The 20,269-nt window shown below is 39.6% G+C and overlaps 1 protein-coding gene and 1 long non-coding RNA gene across 12 annotated transcripts in view; one reads left to right on the forward strand and one right to left on the reverse strand.

The window, feature by feature from the left end:
• Positions 1 to 468: 468 nt before the first annotated feature.
• Positions 469 to 1,723, reverse strand: LOC129695750 (uncharacterized). Its single transcript, XR_008723220.1, has 2 exons — positions 904 to 1,723; positions 469 to 808 (listed from the first exon to the last, which is right to left on the reverse strand). It is a non-coding gene; the product is annotated as an uncharacterized LOC129695750 (long non-coding RNA).
• Positions 1,724 to 1,850: 127 nt separating this feature from the next.
• The window catches only part of LOC129695749 (transducin-like enhancer protein 1), a 129,156-nt gene continuing 110,737 nt past the window's right edge, over positions 1,851 to 20,269 (forward strand). For 7 of the 11 annotated variants that reach the window (XM_055632991.1, XM_055633000.1, XM_055632992.1 and 4 more), the window contains exons 1-5: positions 1,868 to 1,911; positions 2,316 to 2,391; positions 2,876 to 2,976; positions 3,542 to 3,605; positions 3,764 to 3,808. In XM_055632991.1, the coding sequence (XP_055488966.1) occupies positions 1,910 to 1,911; positions 2,316 to 2,391; positions 2,876 to 2,976; positions 3,542 to 3,605; positions 3,764 to 3,808 (288 nt within the window). In that variant the 5' untranslated portion in view covers positions 1,868 to 1,909. The other 4 variants (XM_055632999.1, XM_055632996.1, XM_055632997.1 and 1 more) reach the window with 4 other exon arrangements.

A 20,269-nucleotide genomic window follows, 5' to 3' on the forward strand; every position in this document is an offset into this window, starting at 1 on the left:
GATGTAGCGACCTGCAGATCTAAGGACAAAATGCTTAAAGGTAGGATTAGAGAGGAGTGTTCTTTTGTGAACGTGACATAATAGGTCGACATGATGGGCCAAATGGATTCCTACTTTGTTACAAATTTTGGATGACTCTGTAAAATCTGACAGTAAGCCATCACATAAAACTATGATTTTTTAAACTGGAAACAAACTTACATCCACTTGTTCTGATTTACCCTCCCACCCCACTGCCTTTAACTCTGTACCATCTGAAGACATTGAGATCTAATTTGCAATATCATAAGAGAAGAATGCCCATATATCTTTAATCAAACGGTGTCAGTTTTATCGTTAATCTCCAACTGTTTCCGTTCTTGCATCTTATGCAAGGTCTATAAAATATTCGGCATGTGTACTAAAACCTTGCTTTTATTCGGAGGGGTGGGTGGCGGGATGGCTATTTACACACATGCTGGGCAAAAAGTGGATTAGTTTTATTTTAATCCTAAAAAAAAGCTTTGAGATGAGTGACGCCATACATTACAGAGGAATGGGAAATTAGAACGTCGTGCTGGTCTAAAATTCCCACTTAAACTTGAAACAAATAAAGGCGTTCGCAAGTTATAGTGTGTGTGGTCCGCAATCCCCCAAACCCCCAGAATCTCAGTTCACCAGGGTCCTGTCCGCAAAGAAGGCTTTGTCTGTAGATCATCACCCCTAAAGTTATCCTCCGTTGAGAAAATATCGCCGAGATGTGGAGAAGATTGCATCAGTGTGAGCGGTGCGATCTGTTCCTCGGCGCGAATTATTTTGAAATTCTGATCTGGAAATACAACGTGAACATTTCTGTTGCGTTAGCTAACAAGCCACGAGAGTTGTAAACAAACAGATCTAATCAAGATCGGAAAACCGGTATACCTGTTAAACATCTGGATGCAATTTTTGCGGAGCAGCGGAATGAAAACAGATGCGGGCCGCTTTGATTCTGGTTTCAGCGCAGACGCTGGTGATGTGTTCGCGCTTTCAGCAACCCCAGGTCCCAAAGTGAAGTTGATTTTTGCTAAATTGCGAAGGCGGGTGGGGAGCAGAGGCAATAGACATTCCAAATTATTTAATTTCACACGTCGTATACCTTTTTGGTACAGACGCTGAGTAGCTTTGAAATCCACCCGTTCAATTGAAATACCTTCTACTCTTGTTATAAATTTATTTCGACAATTATAAATCGACCTCTACAGCAGCAGCCCAACAATGGTGCAAAGCCGAGGCTTAGCCACAGAGTTATAATTAGTTAGCATTCCTGCTCTGGCTCTCCTGCTAGTGGGTGGGACAAAGACTTGTCTGTTTTTTTCTCTCTCGCTCAGCCGGAGTTTGAGTCCACGTTACTTTGAGTGACGGTCGGGATGGCCGCTCCATTGTCACTCTCCGCCTGACTGACTGACGTTGAGCTTCTTTCACTCACTCGGCTCCTTGCAGCTCAGCCCGGGAGGAGCAGCAGCAGAGGCGGGGCGGGAATGGAGGAGAAATTAGACCAGCCACAGACAGCCAACCAAGCAAGCAAGCAAGCAAACACGGCTCCAAGAGTCCTTTTTTTTTTTTTTTGCAAATGCATTGGCCCGCTTCCCAATCCATCACCGTGATCGGCATCCAGCGGTTACCCACTGGGAACTGTGGAAAAGAGACAAAAACACCAGGCAGCCCCGCAATTTGCTGTGTCCTGTCACCGCCGCTCGTGATTGACAGCGGACGCCCGCCTGCCCGAGCCCCATTGGCCGATGCCCGCCGATGACGACACGGCCCCACGTGTGGCAGATGAGCATCGCCGCGCCCTGATTGGCGGAGCGGGGTTGGGAGGAAGAGCCGGACTGCGCGTGTCTACATTGGGTTAGTTATCATTGTGACGAGGGATGGGAACCGCGTGTTAATGTAACCAGTGTGTGTGTGTCGCTAAACTGCTACATTGTTTTCCATTGTATCAATTATATCCATTTAAACTTCGCATGGTGTTTACTGTAGGTTCATCCTGGTGGATATTCTGCAAGCGAAACAAGAATCTTCCAAGAAGATTTCCTGGGGCGCCGCAGGAATTTGGTCTCCTTTTTACAAAAGTGGCAACTGATTTTTTAATATAAGAAAAGAGGTTTCCTCTTTAAACACCGAGAGGAGTTAAGCCGAATTTCGTATTCTGTCGCAGAGTGAGGGGTTTAAAATATAAATCGTCCCTTTCTTCGGGACCAGAATCCAGGATGCGCTTGCAGTAAACATTGTGTTTATTGTGTTTTTTGTTTTGTTTTCGGACGGCGCTCTTACTTAATGTGCGTTTCTTAAAGGAAATCGAGTGACTGTTGGGGCAACGGAGCCGAGTGTTGCCGGGTTCGAGCGATGTTTCCTCAGAGCAGGCATCCTGTAAGTAAAGAAGGCATCGCAGCCGTGCCAGCCCGGGCTGGGCCTTTGTTGATTCATTGTATGATCTGTATCCCAAGAAAGTAAAGGACCTTGTTACCAAATGTTGTGTTGCCGCGCCATCAGCCAAGTAACGAATGCCATCTTAAAAAAAAGACTCCTGCGTTTTAGCGGAAAGGCAGATCGCAAATTGCTCCGAATCAAACGCGGATCTGTTCGGCTCGCTTTTAAAATGTCATCCTCTTAACGACCGTCCTGCTGAAAGTTGGAATAAAGGCTCGCAGTCCTGTGAAGCTTACGCAAAGCAACAAAAGCTCCAGTGTTTGGTTCCGTGAATTGACCTTGCCCTCTTTCAGCATCGTGTGTTTGCTTCAACAAGTCTGTAGGAAAGTTTTCTAGTATAAATATGTCTAGGATGCGAGTTGCATCGTACGCGGTTTGGTGTTAGTGTGTGTGTGTGTGTAGTAATACTTATTTCTTTACTCAGACGCCGCACCAGGCTGCAGCCCAACCTTTCAAGTTCACCATCCCCGAATCGCTGGACCGTATCAAGGAAGAGTTCCAGTTTTTGCAAGCTCAGTATCACAGGTGAAATAAGCCCCTCATTCTCTGCTGGGAAAGTATGTTTATTTTCTGCCGGTCAACCCCGTCGCCAGTGTTATTGGTTTGTCTGCGGTAGGTAGTCAATGGTTACTTTCCCTCAGCCACAAAGCGGCGCTCTGGCTGCGGGTAGATTTCGGTTTGTTTCAAAAGGGACCAAACAAACCACAAATGTTATAAAAACAACAGCTATTCAGACCCAAACCCGGCCGATTGCAGCTTTTTTTGCACCTAGCATTTCAAATGCATCTCTCGGAAATAACAATTGACTACAATCATTAAACACGGTTTAAGAAAAGAACTAAGCAACCATTATATTCAAAGCTTTATGGATTCTGATCTTCACATTTGCATGAAATATCGAATGCACAGTAGAATTATGTTGTCCTTTGATTATTTAGTTCTTTTATTTTTGTCATTTCTACAGCCTCTTACCATTGAAATCTTGAAGATTTATTCAGGTTGCTGTGTGCACTGTTTTATATTAAATGATTATTATTCATTTATTCTGCTCGCTTAAGATGAAATAAATCTTATATTGTATATTTTGCAGTCTCAAGTTAGAATGTGAAAAACTGGCAAGTGAAAAGACTGAAATGCAGCGCCACTATGTCATGGTGAGTACCATGTATCTTGTGAAAGTGAAAACACAACCATGTGTTTTTTAGCTAATGATATTTCCCTAATGAACTGGTTATTAGTTATTTGTTTGATGCCATTTGACAACCAACTGAAATCATGGATACATTTGTGAATTTTAGTTTTCTTTTTACAGTATTATGAAATGTCTTACGGATTGAATATTGAAATGCACAAACAGGTAAGATTGGTTACATTTTATTTTACAAAGCATTCTAGAGGTAATAAAGAAAGAAAATATTGATGTATAAAATGAAAAATGTGTTCATATGTTGATCAAACTGTCAAACTATTTATCAAACTGTCCTGAAACATTTATATCAAGGGCACTTTTCAAGATGTCAGATCCAGATGTCTGGCATATTTAATTTTCAGCTTTTTAATTCATTGGAGTGCAGTTGATTGAGATTACAGTAAAATATAGATTTGCAAATCTTTTATAATTAAACACCAATATCTCTTAAAAATTTACATGGTCTTGCTATACAACGTTTGATTAATATTGTGGGAGGTCTAGTGCAATAGGCAAAATAAATAGTGTATGAAAATTAATGCTACTTTAGGTACATAGGACCTAATTTAAAATGAGCAGAATCTTCTGTTTCTCCCTGTGCACTTGTATCTTGGATGTGAAGGGAAAATGGCTTATCGTGGTGTAAAATAAGATTGATGTTTTCAAATAATACTTGACACAATTGTTATCTACCCGAAGTACCCAAGTGGAATCATTCTTGTTGATTATCAAAATAAGGCCGTGGAAATGTGGGGTGGCCATGTCAATGCAGGGAAAGCAATAGATAAAAGGCACTACAAAGTTTAGTTGCTCCTTACTAAAGAGCATTAATTGCAGGATGTAGGCAATTCAAGAGAAGTGCTGTTGATTTAGAGTTTCTAATCCTTATTGACAAAAAGTTTCTGCAGCACTGATTTTACTCCTTTTACAGAGATTATCTTTAAATTGACTCTAAGATATTATATCACAACCTAAAATAATACAAACGGGTTTTAGTGTTCCTGTGTTGGTGTATATTCTTGACATTTCACCAGAGCCGAGAAATTGTGGCTTGATGCATTGTTATAACCAGTAAGTGTCAGTCGGTGTACTGTGCATTTTGTTTCAGTAATGATGTTTTTGGTGGGGGAAAAATGGAGTTCCTGTGTAATTTCTATGGCTGTCAAATGCTGCAGTGATATTTATGTGCATAATGAAGCTTTCGAAGTACAACTCTTTCTTCAGAATGCAAATGGATTGTCTTGAAGTGTTGAATCGCATCCCTGTGTACAACTGAATTTGTACATTATATATAGTTGCATTTTAAAGATGTTTGTGTAATGCACGTTGACTTTTATAGCTGCAAATTTCAAACACCATTGTAACCGTATAGATTGACACTGGTATTTGATCATGGTTCTTAAAAAACTGATGACGTCTAGGCCCTTGGGTGTAACTCTGTTGAAACTGGTGCGTTTTGCTGACTGATCACCAGTGCAGTCTAAGTGCTCATTATGTTGTAGAGAGGGCCTATGCCGTCTCATTACGTTTGACAAGCGTTCTCTTGGGGGGGGGGGGGGGGGGGGGGGGGGGGTGGGGGGGCGGATGCTAGGCTTTTCGCAGGCTGAAATTATTCTCCCTTTTTATGGCGTCTACTCCTAGATGGCAAGTGAATGTTGTATTAAGAGTGGGAGGTGAGGGAATTGTCATTTTGTCATGGCTTTGTTAGTTGAAAACGCATAAGTTGACATATCTCCAGGGCAAAGCATCCCTCCTTCTCATGGTTTGTCTTCTGAGTAGACATTCTGCTTGCTTTTTGTGAATACCACCTGCAGGGTTATAGAGTTGTGAGCAAATGCTTTTTATTCAGGCTTCAGTGCCTTTCATTCATGGTGTAATACCCAAGTCATGAGAAAAGAGAAGTTGCTTTTCCATTGTTTCTTTTATAAGGCAGGACTTTTAGCATATGCAGAAACAAGTGTCTCGAGGAAATGAAGAAATAGATGTGTACTGATTATGGGTAATATGGATTTTGTTTTTTATTTGTGAAGAGTGTTTTTCCTCTTTTACTTGAGAGACACATACATTCTCATTTGTAGTTAATGACATCTTGAAATTGTCTCAATGTTTAAATTCCTGACTATGATGCAACTTGCATTTTTGTTTTGATTATAACCATGTTTATGCAAGTGAGGTCATGATTTGTTTCTGGATAGCAACATGCTGGGGGGGGGGGGGGGGGGGATCTTGTATCTGTAGATTGTTTTGTTGCTTTGGCTCTTAACCTTGTCCTGTTGAATATCCCAGGGCTTAATGATTTCCTACCCTAAAGGGGCTGTCCCACTTAGGTGACCTTTATCCGCGAGTTCTGGCGAGTTTGCCGTTGACTCGTGCTCGCAGCATGGTCGACACGAGGTTGTTGGACGCTTTGTAACTCCTTCATGCTCGAGAGTAGCCCCCGTGTACTCAAGGCCTCAGCTAGGTCGAGGCGTATTTTTCAACATGTTGAAAAATGCCCGCGAGTAAAAAAAGGTCGCCATGGAAACTCGTAGGTTTAGTCGTAGTAGGTCGGCATGTTAGTCGTAGGTAATCGAGGGTAGTCGAAGATAGTCATAGATGGTCTTCATCATAGTCGAAGGAGGTTGTCTTCACTCTCCACTATTCTGTCCAATTTTCCCGAAGTTAGTCGAAGCTAGTCTTAAATGTAGTCGAAGGAGGTCTTCAACGTGACATTGTTTCAAACTCTTCTAAACTTGCCAATTAGGTCGCCCAAGTGGGACAGCTCCTTAAGGTAAGGTCAACTTTTAAGGCGAGGAGGATTGTTTGTTGGCTACAATCATACAATTTAACTAGCAGTGGATTTGAATTGGCTTTTCTGTGCTGCAGAAAATTGCTTTGTTGTCCAGTGAGGCATATTCACTCGTTGAAATTCATGGTTTCCACTTGTGGTGTTGTTGGCTTGAGTATAACTTTTATTGTTGAGACTACACATGATGTTAGTGTGGATTTAACATATGTCGTAACATGTTGGTTTTAGTATTGAGTTTACAATTGTGCACCTTTTTGTCATTTTAGGCAGAATATGTTTGCTAGGGATGAGGAGAGAGGGCAAATACTAAATGCTGTACTAATAATAATTTTTTTGTTCTGACAATAAATATAAAATTTGATAAATGTAATTGATAGACATGAGGGTGTTAATAGAGTTTGAACCATGGAGTTGGTGAACATGTCTGCCAATTGCTACGGTTGGACTATTTCGTGGACGGAATATAATGCATGTTCACAACAAATGTTCTTGTTAACTGGCCTTTTCAAAATAATTCAACTGATGCAGCAGTTTATGCTCGAGGCAGATTTTATTTAGGAATAAATTTGGCTCTTGATGTATAGCTGAATTTTTTTTTTTTTTTTCCCCATTGTTAAATTTATTCATAAAACTGATATTTTTAATTTGTTAATTGAAAGTTTTTCTACTAGCTACGAGAGAGGATATTTTTCCTGCAGGCAGTTTGACTTGTCAGGTATTTCTCTTGTAGTTTATGTTCTTGGATCGATTCTAGGCTTCTCCATTTAATAGTTTGAGATTCCTTTTCTAATAATTGTTAATGTTTATTCATTACTTCATACAAAATGTTTGTTGAGTTTGGCTATGGTGTGTAATTAAAGATGAAAAGTTATAATATATAATACATACAGTGGCTTGCAAAAGTATTCATACCCCTTGAACTTTTCCACATTTTGTCACGTTACAACCACAAACGTAAATGTATTTAATTGGGATTTTATGTGATAGACCAACACAAAGTGGTGCATAATTGTGAAGTAGAAGGAAAATTATACATGGTTTTCAATTTTTTTTACAAATTAAAGAACTGAAAGGTGTGGCGTGCAAATGTATGCAGCCCCCCTGAGTCAATACTTTGTAGAAGCACCTTTCGCTGCAATTACAGCTGCAAGTCTTTTGGGGTATGTCTCTTCCAGCTTTGCACATCTAGAGACTGAAATTTTTGCCCATTCTTCTTTGCAAAATAGCTCAAGCTCAGTCAGATTGTATGGAGAGCGTCTGTGAACAGCAATTTTCAAGTCTTGCCAGAGATTCTCAATTGGATTTAGGTCTGGACTGACTGGGCCATTCTAACACATGAATATGCTTTGATCTAAACCATTCCATTGTAGCTCTGGCTGTACGTTTAGGGTCGTTGTCCTGCTGGAAGGTGAACCCGCGCCCCAGTCTCAAGTCCTTTGCAGACTCTAACAGGTTTTCTTCCAAGATTGCCCTGTATTTGGCTCCATCCATCTTTCCATCAACTCTGACCAGCTTCCCTGTCCCTGCTGAAGAAAAGCATCCCCACAGCATGATGCTGCCACCACCATGTTTCACAGTGGGGATGGTGTGTTCAGGGTGATGTGCAGTGTTAGTTTTCCGCCACACATAGCGTTTTGCATTTAGGCCAAAAACTTCAATTTTGGTCTCATCTGACCAGAGCACCTTCCTCCACATGTTTGCCGTGTCCCCCACATGGCTTGTGGCAAACTGCAAACGGGACTTCTTATGGCTTTTTTTCAACAGTGGCTTTCTTCTTGCCACTTTTCCATAAAGGCCCAATTTGTGGAGTGCACGACTAATAGTTGTCCTGTGGACAGATTCTCCCACCTGAGCTGTGGATCTCTGCAGCTCCTCCAGAGTTACCATGGTCCTCTTGGCTGCTTCTCTGATCAATGCTCTCCTTGCCCGGCTGTCAGTTTAGGTGGATGGCCATGTCTTGGTAGGTTTGCAGTTGTGCTTTCCACTTTCGGATGATAGATTGAACAGTGCTCCGTGAGATGTTCAAAGCTTGGGATTTTTTTAATAACTTAACCCTGCTTTAAACCTCTCCACAACTTTATCCCTGGCCAATCTGGTGTGTTCCTTGGGCTTCATGATGCTGTTTTTTCACTAATGTTCTTTAACAAACCTCTGAGGCCTTCACAGAACAGCTGTATTTATACTGAGATTAGATTACACACAAGTGGACTCTATTTACTAATTAGGTGACTTCTGAAGGCAATTGGTTGCACTGGATTTTATTTAGGGGTATCGGAGTAAAGGGGGCTGAATACTTTTGCACACCATACTTTTCAGTTTTTTATTTATAAAAGAATTTGAAAACCATGTATCATTTTCCTTCCACTTCACAATTATGCCCCACTTTGTGTTGGTCTATCACATAAAATCCCAATAAAATACATTTACGTTTGTGGTTGTAACATGACAAAATGTGGAAAAGTTCAATGGGTATGAATACTTTTGCAAGCCACTGTATGTGATGATTTGCTTCACTTGCAAATATAGTAATTCCCTTAAGCATGGGAGAATTCCTGTATCCAGATTCCTTTTTCCATCAATGAAGTTCAAGCATTAGTTAAGGGGCTGTCCCACTGCGGCGACCTAATCTGCGAGTTTAGAAGAGTTTGCCCTCGACTCAAACTCGCAGAATGGTCGACACGTGGTCCTATGTGGTCACTGGAACTCTTCTTCATGCGCGAGGGAAGCTCCTGCATACTCGTGGCCTCAGCTAGGTCGGCATGGTTCTTTTGACCTCGTAGTGCAGTGGAGTGGGGTCGCTATGCAGTTACAGGCAGTTGAGGGCAGCCGTAGGCAATCTCCTTTGCTGACCGGGCATTTTAATTGGCTCATTGGAGTTTTCAGGACCAAGGAAAACCAAAAACCCGCTAAACTTTATTAAACGTTGTCTGGCTTCTTAAAAGTGTCTCCGTTCCTTCTTGCCCCCCCACCACCCCCCGCGCTCTCTGCTCTCTAAAGGACTTGCAGTACACTGAGCAGCCGTCTTTTACCTTCCTCTTCATCACGGGCGTGAATTTCAGACAGCGCTCCCCTGCTTTCCCTGGCCCCCGCCTTTGCTGTGTGTGTGTGTGTGAGATAGTACTTGTATGATCAGCCTCATTTAATTACGTAATAAGTGAATGGAACAGTTCCTATACTTTTATCAAATTGCATGTTTTATGGAGAACCTACTATTTTGAGCCCGAGTTTATTTGTTGACATAACAGTTGACAAAGTCTTGCCATTTCTTTAATTTGTCTAGTCTCCTGCTGATATCTCAACTTGCATGCAGATATCTAAGGCCCATTTAATTACAGAGAAGGTCATTTCTCTTGTACCTTTGGGTCTGTTCATTTTATTAGATTTTCATCTCTGTGGCCCTTGATGGGGTTCCCTTGGGTTCTCCAAAGTGGCCAAATAATTGCTAGTGCTGATACTGGAGATTTTAATCTCCCTTTTTTCATTAGGTTCAATTGAATTGCTTGAGGGTGCTGTAGGTGACTTGTATTTTATTTTTCTGACGTAGTGCCTAGACCGAATCTTGCATTTGATGAGCCATTAACATTATGGTAGTTTCTATGTTTTTTGGTTATAGCAAGTAGCTGAACTACAAATTGCAATTTATTTTATGAATTGATATTCCAAGGCGTACATTTTTTTACCATGTTAATAATTACCCTTTTTAGGTGTCTTTCAGATACTTTTAGGTTTTAGAGGTACAGTGTAGAAAAAGACCCTTCAGCGCACAGAATCTCTACTGACCAGTGATCACCTTGAACACTAGCACTATCCTACACACTAGGGACAATTTACAGAAGCCAATTAACTTGCAAACCTGTACATCTTGAGTGTGGGAGGAAACCGGAGCACCTGGAGAAAACCACGGTGGCATAGGGAGATAGTACAAAGTCTGTATGGGCAGCACCCATAGTCGGGATCGAACCCGGGTCTCTGGTGCTTTATGGCTGCAACTCCACTGCTGTACCACTGTGCCTTTTCAGCTTCTTTGATTTAAATGCCTGCTGCTTATTTTGCAGACTTTTGATCAGTTTGAATGTGATACAGTTTGTGAGTGGGGTCCAGAAAATGTAAACATTGTTCTTGGATTATTTGGGGAACTTCAGATTTATGTGTCAATCTTGGTTATGTATTAATAATCCAAGTTACTGTATTAATGTAGCTAACTGTTTGGATCCAAAGCTAATTAAAGGAGTGTAAGGTTTTTATTTGAACAAAATTATATGGTACAATTTAATCTACACTCAAATGGGGTATTGCTTTGAAGATGGTTCTTCTAAAGAAAGGAATTGTTTGTTAGAATATTTTATATAACTGACTGAAATGCCAGATGCTTCTCGACCAACCTGGGTTTTTTGGAAGATACTACCGATAAGCTGAACATTGCTAAAGTGAAGTGTTAATTAAAGGGTATTGACATGAGCCAGGGATTCTTGGCACTTAAAGCTTGCAGTGCCTGTGTATCCTATCACTGTCGTGGGTAAACAGTTGCACTTGGCAGATTATCTAGCCGGTGACCAGTCACTATATTGACAAGTGTAGACACGATAAAAACTGTATTAGGAGACCTGCCATAGGGATTTGCAGTAAATATATTACGGCACTCAAGTGAATTGCCAATACTGTTTATTTAGCATTTTGCAAGGGCAATGGTAGTATGGATTTTTGCTTTAGAGGGGAAAGGCTGTTGGAAAGGATTGGTGATGTCTGCGGAGAAATTGACTTCATAATCCCGTTGCTGTTTTTGTGCGAGTCTTGAAAACTTTCTGGTGTCTGTCTGCTTGTGAGAGTATTGCAGGAATTAGATGAGAAATTGGGGATCAAAAAATGTCAATGCATCTCCAGCAACATAGTCTAGCTAATTGGTGCTATTTTAGCTGTGGTTTATTTCAATGTACTATTTATTTAGGCCTCTTAACCGATGCCTTCTGCTTCATATAAAACAGTGGAGATTTATAGTAGACTTGCATTTTGTCCTAAAGCACTTTGGCACCTCCAGCTCCTGGAAGTTAATATTTCATATTTTTCATAAAGGGGCAGCAGGAAAATCTGCTGATCAACATCAAATGTAAGGCATATCTCTATGAACATAATTGGTTGGAGCAGTAAGTCGTTAGTTTCCATGTGATTCCAGATTTGGCATTCATTGTTTCTTTTTCAATCTAATGAATGGATTAGAATGTATTGCAATGTGGTGAAATGAGGCTCGAACTGCTGATAAGAATTAATGCATTCAAGCCGAGCAGTGTCATGACATGCTAAAGATGTGAGAAAGAAACTCCCAGCTTCTTGATGACAGCTTGGTTTCTGTCTTGGCTGTGGTTCAGAGATATTTCCAGCCGCAGCTGTGCAATAATCTTATTTACATTGTGGAGTGAGTGGCTACCAGAGGCTTGTTTCCATAATAAGAGTAAAGGTATTAGGAAACGTGGGAGGTAGGAAAATGTTTTTTGTAGATTAAAACATTTTGTTTGAATGTCTCTTTTTCCTCCCTAAACTGAACTGATCTGAAGACACAACTTTCTAAAAAGCTGTAGAGTTTTGTAATGTAATTTGTTCCAGATTGTGTAAATTTCATGGTCAAATTTGTAGCCGAGTTCAATTTTGCATTAAGTTCCAGTGGGGCATGGACTACATCTTGTGTTTAAAATGTAAATGTTTAGGATACAACAAAATCATGTTTTTGCTGTTAAGTACCAGGTCCTTGTATTGATTGACAATCATATTGGTTGTTTATGGCGCTATTAGAGGTGGCTTTTTGGAAAAGATGACAGCATTGCCTTTTTTGATTGGTCAGGCCATAACAATTCACATTCATGTACATCTTTTGGCCTAGTATGGCATCTTGCAGCACTGCACAGGAGCACATAGAAAAATAATAATATGCCAAAGGAGAAGCCACTGGTGCAAGTCATTTAAAATGCTTGGTCAAACAAGAAGGTATTACGGAACATTTGAAATGAGAATGGGGCCTAGGGAGGGGTTTCCTATGCTGAAAGGCTTGCATTTCAGTAGAATGTTCATGACCTCTAGGATTTCCCCAAAGCACTTTGCCTCCAATTAGAAGTTTGGCTACTAGCATAATGTATATCACACTGGACAGCTGAAGGCACAGCTGCCAATGATGGGCCAAAGTAAGAGGAACGCGTACAAGAAGCTGAAGAAGGCTTGAGGCGGTTATATAGAGATAAATAGCAAAGGCACGAAAGGAACACATGGATGAGAATTTTAAAATAGAAGTGATGCCAGATCTTGGGACACTGAAGTCAGCAAGTACAAAGGCGATGAATGAATATTATTGATGCAATACAAGGAAAGCAGAATTTTGTATGGGGTTTAATATATGTTGGAAGAGCGATGGTTAGCCACTGAAGCATTGGATTAGCTGAGCCTGGAGGTAACAAAAGCATGAATGAGACTATTGTCTGCATGTAGCTTTAAATACAAAATTTTGATTCCGTCCTTGTTAATGGTTCTGCAAAGTGGAAGTGAATAAGGATTCTTAAAGGAATATTACATCAGAGACTTGTAAATTTGATTGTGGCAGTGTTGTTGAAACAAATCATTGCATTTGAGAGTGATAGAAAGACAAGATCTCCAATTACCGAATGATTTGGGGATTAGCTTCTGTTGCCATGGAGACTGTGGCTGGAACAAATTACATTTTAAGGAATGAAATAATCTTTAAATGCTTCTGGGAGCACAAATTTTGGCAGTAGCACTTACATGGATTAAATTTGGGTTGACGTGCTATTGTATAACATTTGTGTCCCAGGGATCATCTTTGTAACACAAAGTGACATAGACCACAGTGTGTTTCCTTTTGAAAATCTAACCTAGAAAGCACTCCAAAATACTGAATGTGCAGTTTAACTTCCTTTTGTGAAATTTGCTTTCTCAAATAATACTGACTACTGATGGAGAGCATTTGATGTGCTGGAGTTGGAAAAATTGTTTTAGTTCGGGCTGCTCATTTTATTAACTGATCAGTTAATGAAATGTTATATTAGTGCACTGACTTTTTTGTGCATCATGGCTATTGTTTTGAAAATTAAAAGTCCATGGTGGAATTACTTTTGAGTCGAGGTTTTTAAAATATAAAAGACGAAGGATGTTGGGTTGATATCAACAAGACCATTTTTGTGGCATCCTTGTGTTTCATATGGGTTATTTCAGATGATTCAGTAATTAGCAGAATTGCTACATTGAGTTTCCCATTGTCTTATATAGAAATTAAAGGCCACCTATAATGACCCAGCCTTGGAAATGTAATTGTATGTTTATTAAACCATGAACAGAGTTGGATGAAGGCTGAAAAATATTACTGGGCCTCATTTATGACATGGTACTTGCCAACATTCAAACATTTTCTGAAAGATATTATGTATTAGTAACTTTGTACACTGGAGTACCAAATATCTGGTGTTGAATTTTCTGTTGGCTTTGAGGATGAATATATATGATGAAGGGTCTTTGACCTGAGACGTGCTTCCCTTCACACAGATCTGGTTTGAGGTGTTGAATGCTTAGAAAATATCAAATTTTAGTATAGATTTCCAACATCTACAATTTCTGTCTCCCAAAATACATGCTTGAACATTGGGTAACCCCAAATAAACCTTTAAGCGCTGTAAAAATTTACTTAACTGCTTTTGATTCTAACTAATATTATAAATCAGGAGAAATTTAATTCAGTCAACATAGATTTTTTTTCTTTAAGAAATAATGTGCTTTTTTTAGCTTGATGTTGCTCAAATATTGTACAATCTGTTTTGCAAATGATTATTTTTTTTTTGGGGGTTCAACATTGTAAACCTTGGATGACCAACAAAACTTTTGATTTAATAGCAATAAACAGTGCTACATGAATTCAAAGCCTTTTTCATGGAAGCACCAAACATTTTCTTTTGACCTCAAAGATATAATGTCACATGACCAACATGAACATTTGTATGATTGTAAGAATAGTTTGGGGATTTTTACTGCTGATACAGCAATTTGTTATTCAATGGTACTTTATTGTCACATGTACCTAGGTACAGTGAAATTCTCTTTTGCATAAAGTTTTGCAGTAAGAATCTTATACATGGTCACAATCATACTCGGTGACAATCCACAAGAGTTGCCATGTTTCTGGTGCCATCTTGTACCCTTCAGGAATTCCAGTTGCCTCCCACATCCGGTGATGGATAAATGGAATGAGCTGCCAGAGGAGGTAGTTGAGGCTGGTACAATAACAACATGTAAAATACACTTTGCTAGATACATGGATAGGAAAGGTTTGAAGAGCATTTTTAATATTAATTTCTGGTTTTGATTTACACATTTGCATTGTTGCATATTTAAAATACTTGGTTCCTATAGTGAGGACATTTAAAATAACGATCTATTGGTATATTTACTCAATTTCAAAAGTAGCATGTGGTCCATGGGGCACTGTTAGGTCTTGGATGCATATCCATTTTTATTTTGGAATCAGATACTATTGATCACTTTAAATCAATAGTATTGTGAGCATAGCAATAGTTTGTGAAGAAGAAGAATGAATGTGTTCATTGACATGGAGTGCTTCATTTAGCAGTATAATCTTGCATGTCATTCTTTGAAGTAATCACCTCTGTACCAACAATTATGTATTGCTGTGAGTTTCTTTTAATATTCCTTGCAGATAAATATGACTAAGAATGGGTTTTTGTGAAAAAGATCATTATTATTGGTGTAAATTGATGATTCATTTAATCCATTGGGGCATTGTTTCACACACACACACACACACACACACACACACACACACACACACACACACACACACACACACACACAGCAGCCACTTTCACCACGTGCACTGGAGTGTCCCTCCCTCATGGAGTGCCCCTTCCTGCCTTGCAAGTGCATTGTGACGTCACTCTGGGTTTTTTTTTCCAGATGTGGGTGATTTTTTTTTAGGGTTCTTTTTAAAATTTAAAGGGTTAATATCATTGGAAATGTAGGTGGGAATGCGACAGGAAGATGTTTATCGTCACAACAGGAAAATGTGAGTAGATTACGTGAAAATGGGAAGGCTGTGGCATAGAGTTTGGAAGAATATAGGAAAACAGATAGACACATCGTCGGCACAAATAATGGGATGAGTTTTAGTATTATGCAGAAATCCTGGGGTTGTATGGAAAAAACTGAATGTGCTGGAGAATGGGGCTGGAGAAACCATGACACTACAGTAAGGGTGGCACAGTAGTGCAATGGTAGAGCCACATAACTGGGTTCGATCCTGAATATGTGTGCTGTCTGGCGTTTGTACATTCTCCCTGTGACTACGTGGGTTTTCTTCGGGTGTTCCGGCATCCTCCTGCACTCCAAAGACGAGCAGATTTGTATGCTAATTGGCTTCTCTAAATTAGCCCTAGTGAGTAGGATAGAACTAGTATATGGGTGGTTAGCGTGGATTCTGTGGGCCGAGTGGCCTGTTTTCATGCTGTATCTCTAAACTAAAAGACTAAACTAAATTATAATTATTCACAGATATGGGGGGAGGTAGCCGGTTCAAATTTGAGTTGAGTTCAAGAAATGATTCAAATGTTGTGTTCCATCCACGTTCCTAAATGAACAGGATTAACATCTGAAAAGGGAAGATTAACAAATACATTTTGGGAGTTCTGATTAATTAAGCAGCCTATCTCATAACTGATGTATGTGGAATGGATCACAGTGAAGATTGGAATCCAGTCAAAACCAAATCATTCTATTGGGCAGTTGTGCAACTGATAAGATTTTGTTAGTGTTTTTTTTTTTTAAGGCATCTTGAATTTTGTTTTTACAATTTTAAGTCCAGTGTAAATCCGTTGAGCACACGTTTGTTTCAACAGTTAATAATAATTCCAAAAGGTCAAAGTTTCAAGTTTATTGTCACATGTACCAATTAAGGTACAATGAAATTTGAATTACCATACAATCGTACTTTATTTTAAAAAAAAGCAACAAGACACACATGTTAACATAAACATCCACATCTGAGGCAACCATTGCTGGCAAAAGAGCAAGTATACTTCTAATTGTATTGTGGAATAACCACAATCCTGTTTGAACTATTTCTAAATACTATTAGAATTTTGCATTGTAGAGTGTGTTGCTCTTTATGACTTTTGTTGTACTTGCAATTAATTGCATGTTGAGTATAACAACTGTAAATAATTTAAGCTTAGCTGAAAAATGCCATGTTTAGTGCTCTAAGCTCTTAATTAATGTGAATCAAAGCAAGAATGCAAAATATCATCCCAGTTCATAATGTAAAATGCAGCCAAATTATTTAATGTTAATTCTAATGATTCTGAAAAGGAGGAAAGTACTTCATTAAGGAAGAAGATTGCCAAGCTGGTCATTTGTGAATAAATCAAAAGGCCATCATCACTTTGGCAAGAATGGAAGAATGGCATTGCTTTTTTTTTATTTTTCTGATGGACCCTACTCTTAAGCCTGCTATTAAAACTGAATGCAAACATTTTGGCATGCTTCAAGAGCTCTGCATTAGGAACGTAAACAATGAAGGACACTTGAGATGCTTGGCTGAGAGCTGCCAGATATAAGAGCTTCCTCGTGATGTGCTCTGTCTGCCTTGAGAATGTAGGAGGCAATTTATATAGTGTACCCAGGCCTATTCATCCTGCTTTCAAGTTCAACTTTATATCTGTAAAGAAAACAGTAAATAACCATTAATATATATTCACCTGATGCTTTACTTGCTACAAAATGTTTGAAATCTGGAAGTACAAGATTTAGATTTTATTTGACCCTGCTATTTTAATATTTTCAATTATTCCTTTCTTCAGAATGTCATTAGATGTTTTGCTTTGCTTTTGAAGGACAGTGCTGGATTAGCTTTAATACTGATACAACCTTGTGCATCCAAAATAACCATAGAAGTGGGCGTGTAATTTTCATGTCGGTTATCCTTGCAACTCGAGCCATTTGTTACGTGGCAGAATAACTTGTTACGTGGCAGAATTAGAGAATGTATATCCAATACTTTTTCATAAAATGAATGCTCAGTCTTTTTTCTCCAGAGTAGAGGCTTATAAAACTAGGGCACATCAGCATAAGGTGAGAGGGGAGAGATTTTAAGAGAGACCTCACGGGGGACAGAATTTTAAAAACATTTGGAAAGATATCTGGATGGGAAAAGCTTGAGAAGGATATGGGCCAAATCCAAGTTGATAGGACTGGCTCAGAATAATTTCATGCTGTACAGTTAACTCCTAAAACATGATATGCATGTCAAGCATGAGATTTATTTGGTACATGACCTGATCTAGATCCTATCTTGTATATTTTTATGATGAATGTTTTTGAGAAACTAAGAACTTTCATATACATTCTTTCCTGATCTTGGATATCCCTTAAATGCCATGCAGCCAGTTAAGTGCTTAGGACGTGTAGTTACTAAAATAATGTAGCAAATGTGGGCGTACACTAAATCTTTCAAATAACACCTTGATAATAACCAGATTTTTTTGATACTGATAGAAACATAGAAAATAGGTGCAGGAGTAGGCCATTCGGCCCTGCGAGCCTGCACCGCCATTTAATATGATCATGGCTGATCATCCAACTCAGTATCCTGTACCTGCCTTCTCTCCATACCCCCTGATCCCTTTAGCCACAAGGGCCACATCTAACTCCCTCTTAAATATAGCCAATGAACTGGCCTCAACTACCTTCTGCGGGAGAGAATTCCAGATTCACCACTATGAAAAAAGTTTTTCTCATCTCGGTCCTAAAAGATTTCCCCCTTATCCTTAAACTGTGACCCCTTGTTCTGGACATCCCTAACATTGGGAACAATCTTCCTGTATCTAGCCTGTCCAACCCCTTAAAAATGTTGTAAGTTTCTATAAGATCCCCCCTCAATCTTCTAAATTCTAGCGAGTACAACCCGAGTCTATCCAGTCTTTCTTCATATGAAAGTCCTGACATCCCAGGAATCAGTCTGGTGAACCTTCTCTGTACTCCCTCTATGGCAAGAATGTCTTTCCTCAGATTAGGAGACCAAATCTGTACGCAATACTCCAGGTGTGGTCTCACCAAGACCCTGTACAACTGCAGTAGAACCTCCCTGCTCCTATACTCAAATCCTTTTGCTATGAATGCTAACATATCATTTGCCTTCACTGCCTGCTGCACCTGCATGCCTACTTTTAATGACTGGTGTACCATGACACCCAGGTCTCGTTGCATCTCCCCCTTTCCTAATCGGCCAACATTCAGATGATGCGCTATGTGATTAAATATTCTCAAAGAACCTTCTCTTTGAGAATGCTGCAGGTCTCTGACCATGCAAGAGACAGCAAATCTGCCTTAATTCCTCAGTATGGCACTCCTTCAATGTTGCAATGAAGTGTCACCTGGCTAATGCGTTTCAGGGTGTTGAGTGGTACTTGAACCTGTTTTAGTGATAGTAGATAGTGCAAGAAGGAACTGCAGGTGCTTGTTTACACCAAAGATAGACATATATTTGTGTAAGTGAGTCATGACTAACCTTTAGTCGTGTGTGTGAGTGTGTCTGCTTGCGCCTCTTTTTTGATAAAATCTCAAAGTTCCTGTGCTATAATTGTGAAAAAATTCTCATGCATTACATGTGGTAACAACAACTTTGTGTGCTGTCTTGGTGTCCCAATAGAGCAATGAAAAAATATTTCAAAGCCTCAAGGTAGCCATCTGAACAATCAGACTGCAACCTCCACATTACTAATTACTCATTTATCTTCTGATGTGCAGGATAAAAATAATGCTTTTTGATTTCAATCTGTCTTTCCTTAAAGATGTACCTCGGCTTCAAGTAAAAACATGCTATTGAATGAATAGCATTTAATGAATTTATATCATTTTATTATTCATCACTTCTGATGGTTCCCACTGAAAAGGAATAATTTTAATGGAGAGAAGGCAGGGATGGGATACCGAGTTGGATGGCCAGCCATGATCATATTGAATGGTGGTGCAGGCTCGAAGGGCCGAATGGCCTATTCCTGCACCTATTTTCTACGTTTCTATGTTTCTAATCATTGAAAATCTTTGCCTTTATGTGCGGTCCAATGGGTAATATGGTCAAAGTATGACTTGCATCCTGAATATTATGCTCAATGGTGCAAATGAAATTTTTTGAATGAAATAGAATTGTTCCTTAAATGTTTCTTTCAATTTCCCTTTCTATAAAATTCAAAGTTTCTCTCAAAATCAAAATCCCTTTGTAGAAGTTGGAATATTATGTTAGCTGTTGTGCCCAGAATAGTTTTTTTTAAATCCAATTTTGGCTTCAATTATTTTTCAAGACATTCCATATGTGTGACAGGAACCAGAGGAATATCAGGAAAATATTAATCTATGCTCATTTTGAGCAGAAGACATGCATCCCATCAGACCCGCGTGTGCCTCTTCCTAGGGTCATTGTTGCAAAAGTTAAATCTGCCTTCCTGAGGGTGAACCCATGGATGGCCCGGACAGAATCCCTGACCGCAACCATGGGAACTGCGTGGACAAGGGGATTGTTCATGGACATCTTTAATCTCTCCCTACTCCATTCTGAGGTACCCACCTGGTTCAGGGAGACTACTATCGTCCAGGTGCCAAAGAAAAAGCAAAATCTCATGCCTTAACAACTTCCGTCCAGTGGCCTTGACATCCACCATCATGACGTGTGTTAAGAGGTTTGTAATGGAACGCATTAAATCCAGTCTACCGAGCATCCTTGACCTACTGCAGTTCGCCTACCGCCACATCAGGTTTACAGCTGATGCCATCTTCCTGGCACTACA

The sequence above is a fragment of the Leucoraja erinacea genome, chromosome 3 (genome assembly GCF_028641065.1).
Source record: "Leucoraja erinacea ecotype New England chromosome 3, Leri_hhj_1, whole genome shotgun sequence".
Lineage (NCBI taxonomy): Eukaryota > Metazoa > Chordata > Chondrichthyes > Rajiformes > Rajidae > Leucoraja > Leucoraja erinaceus.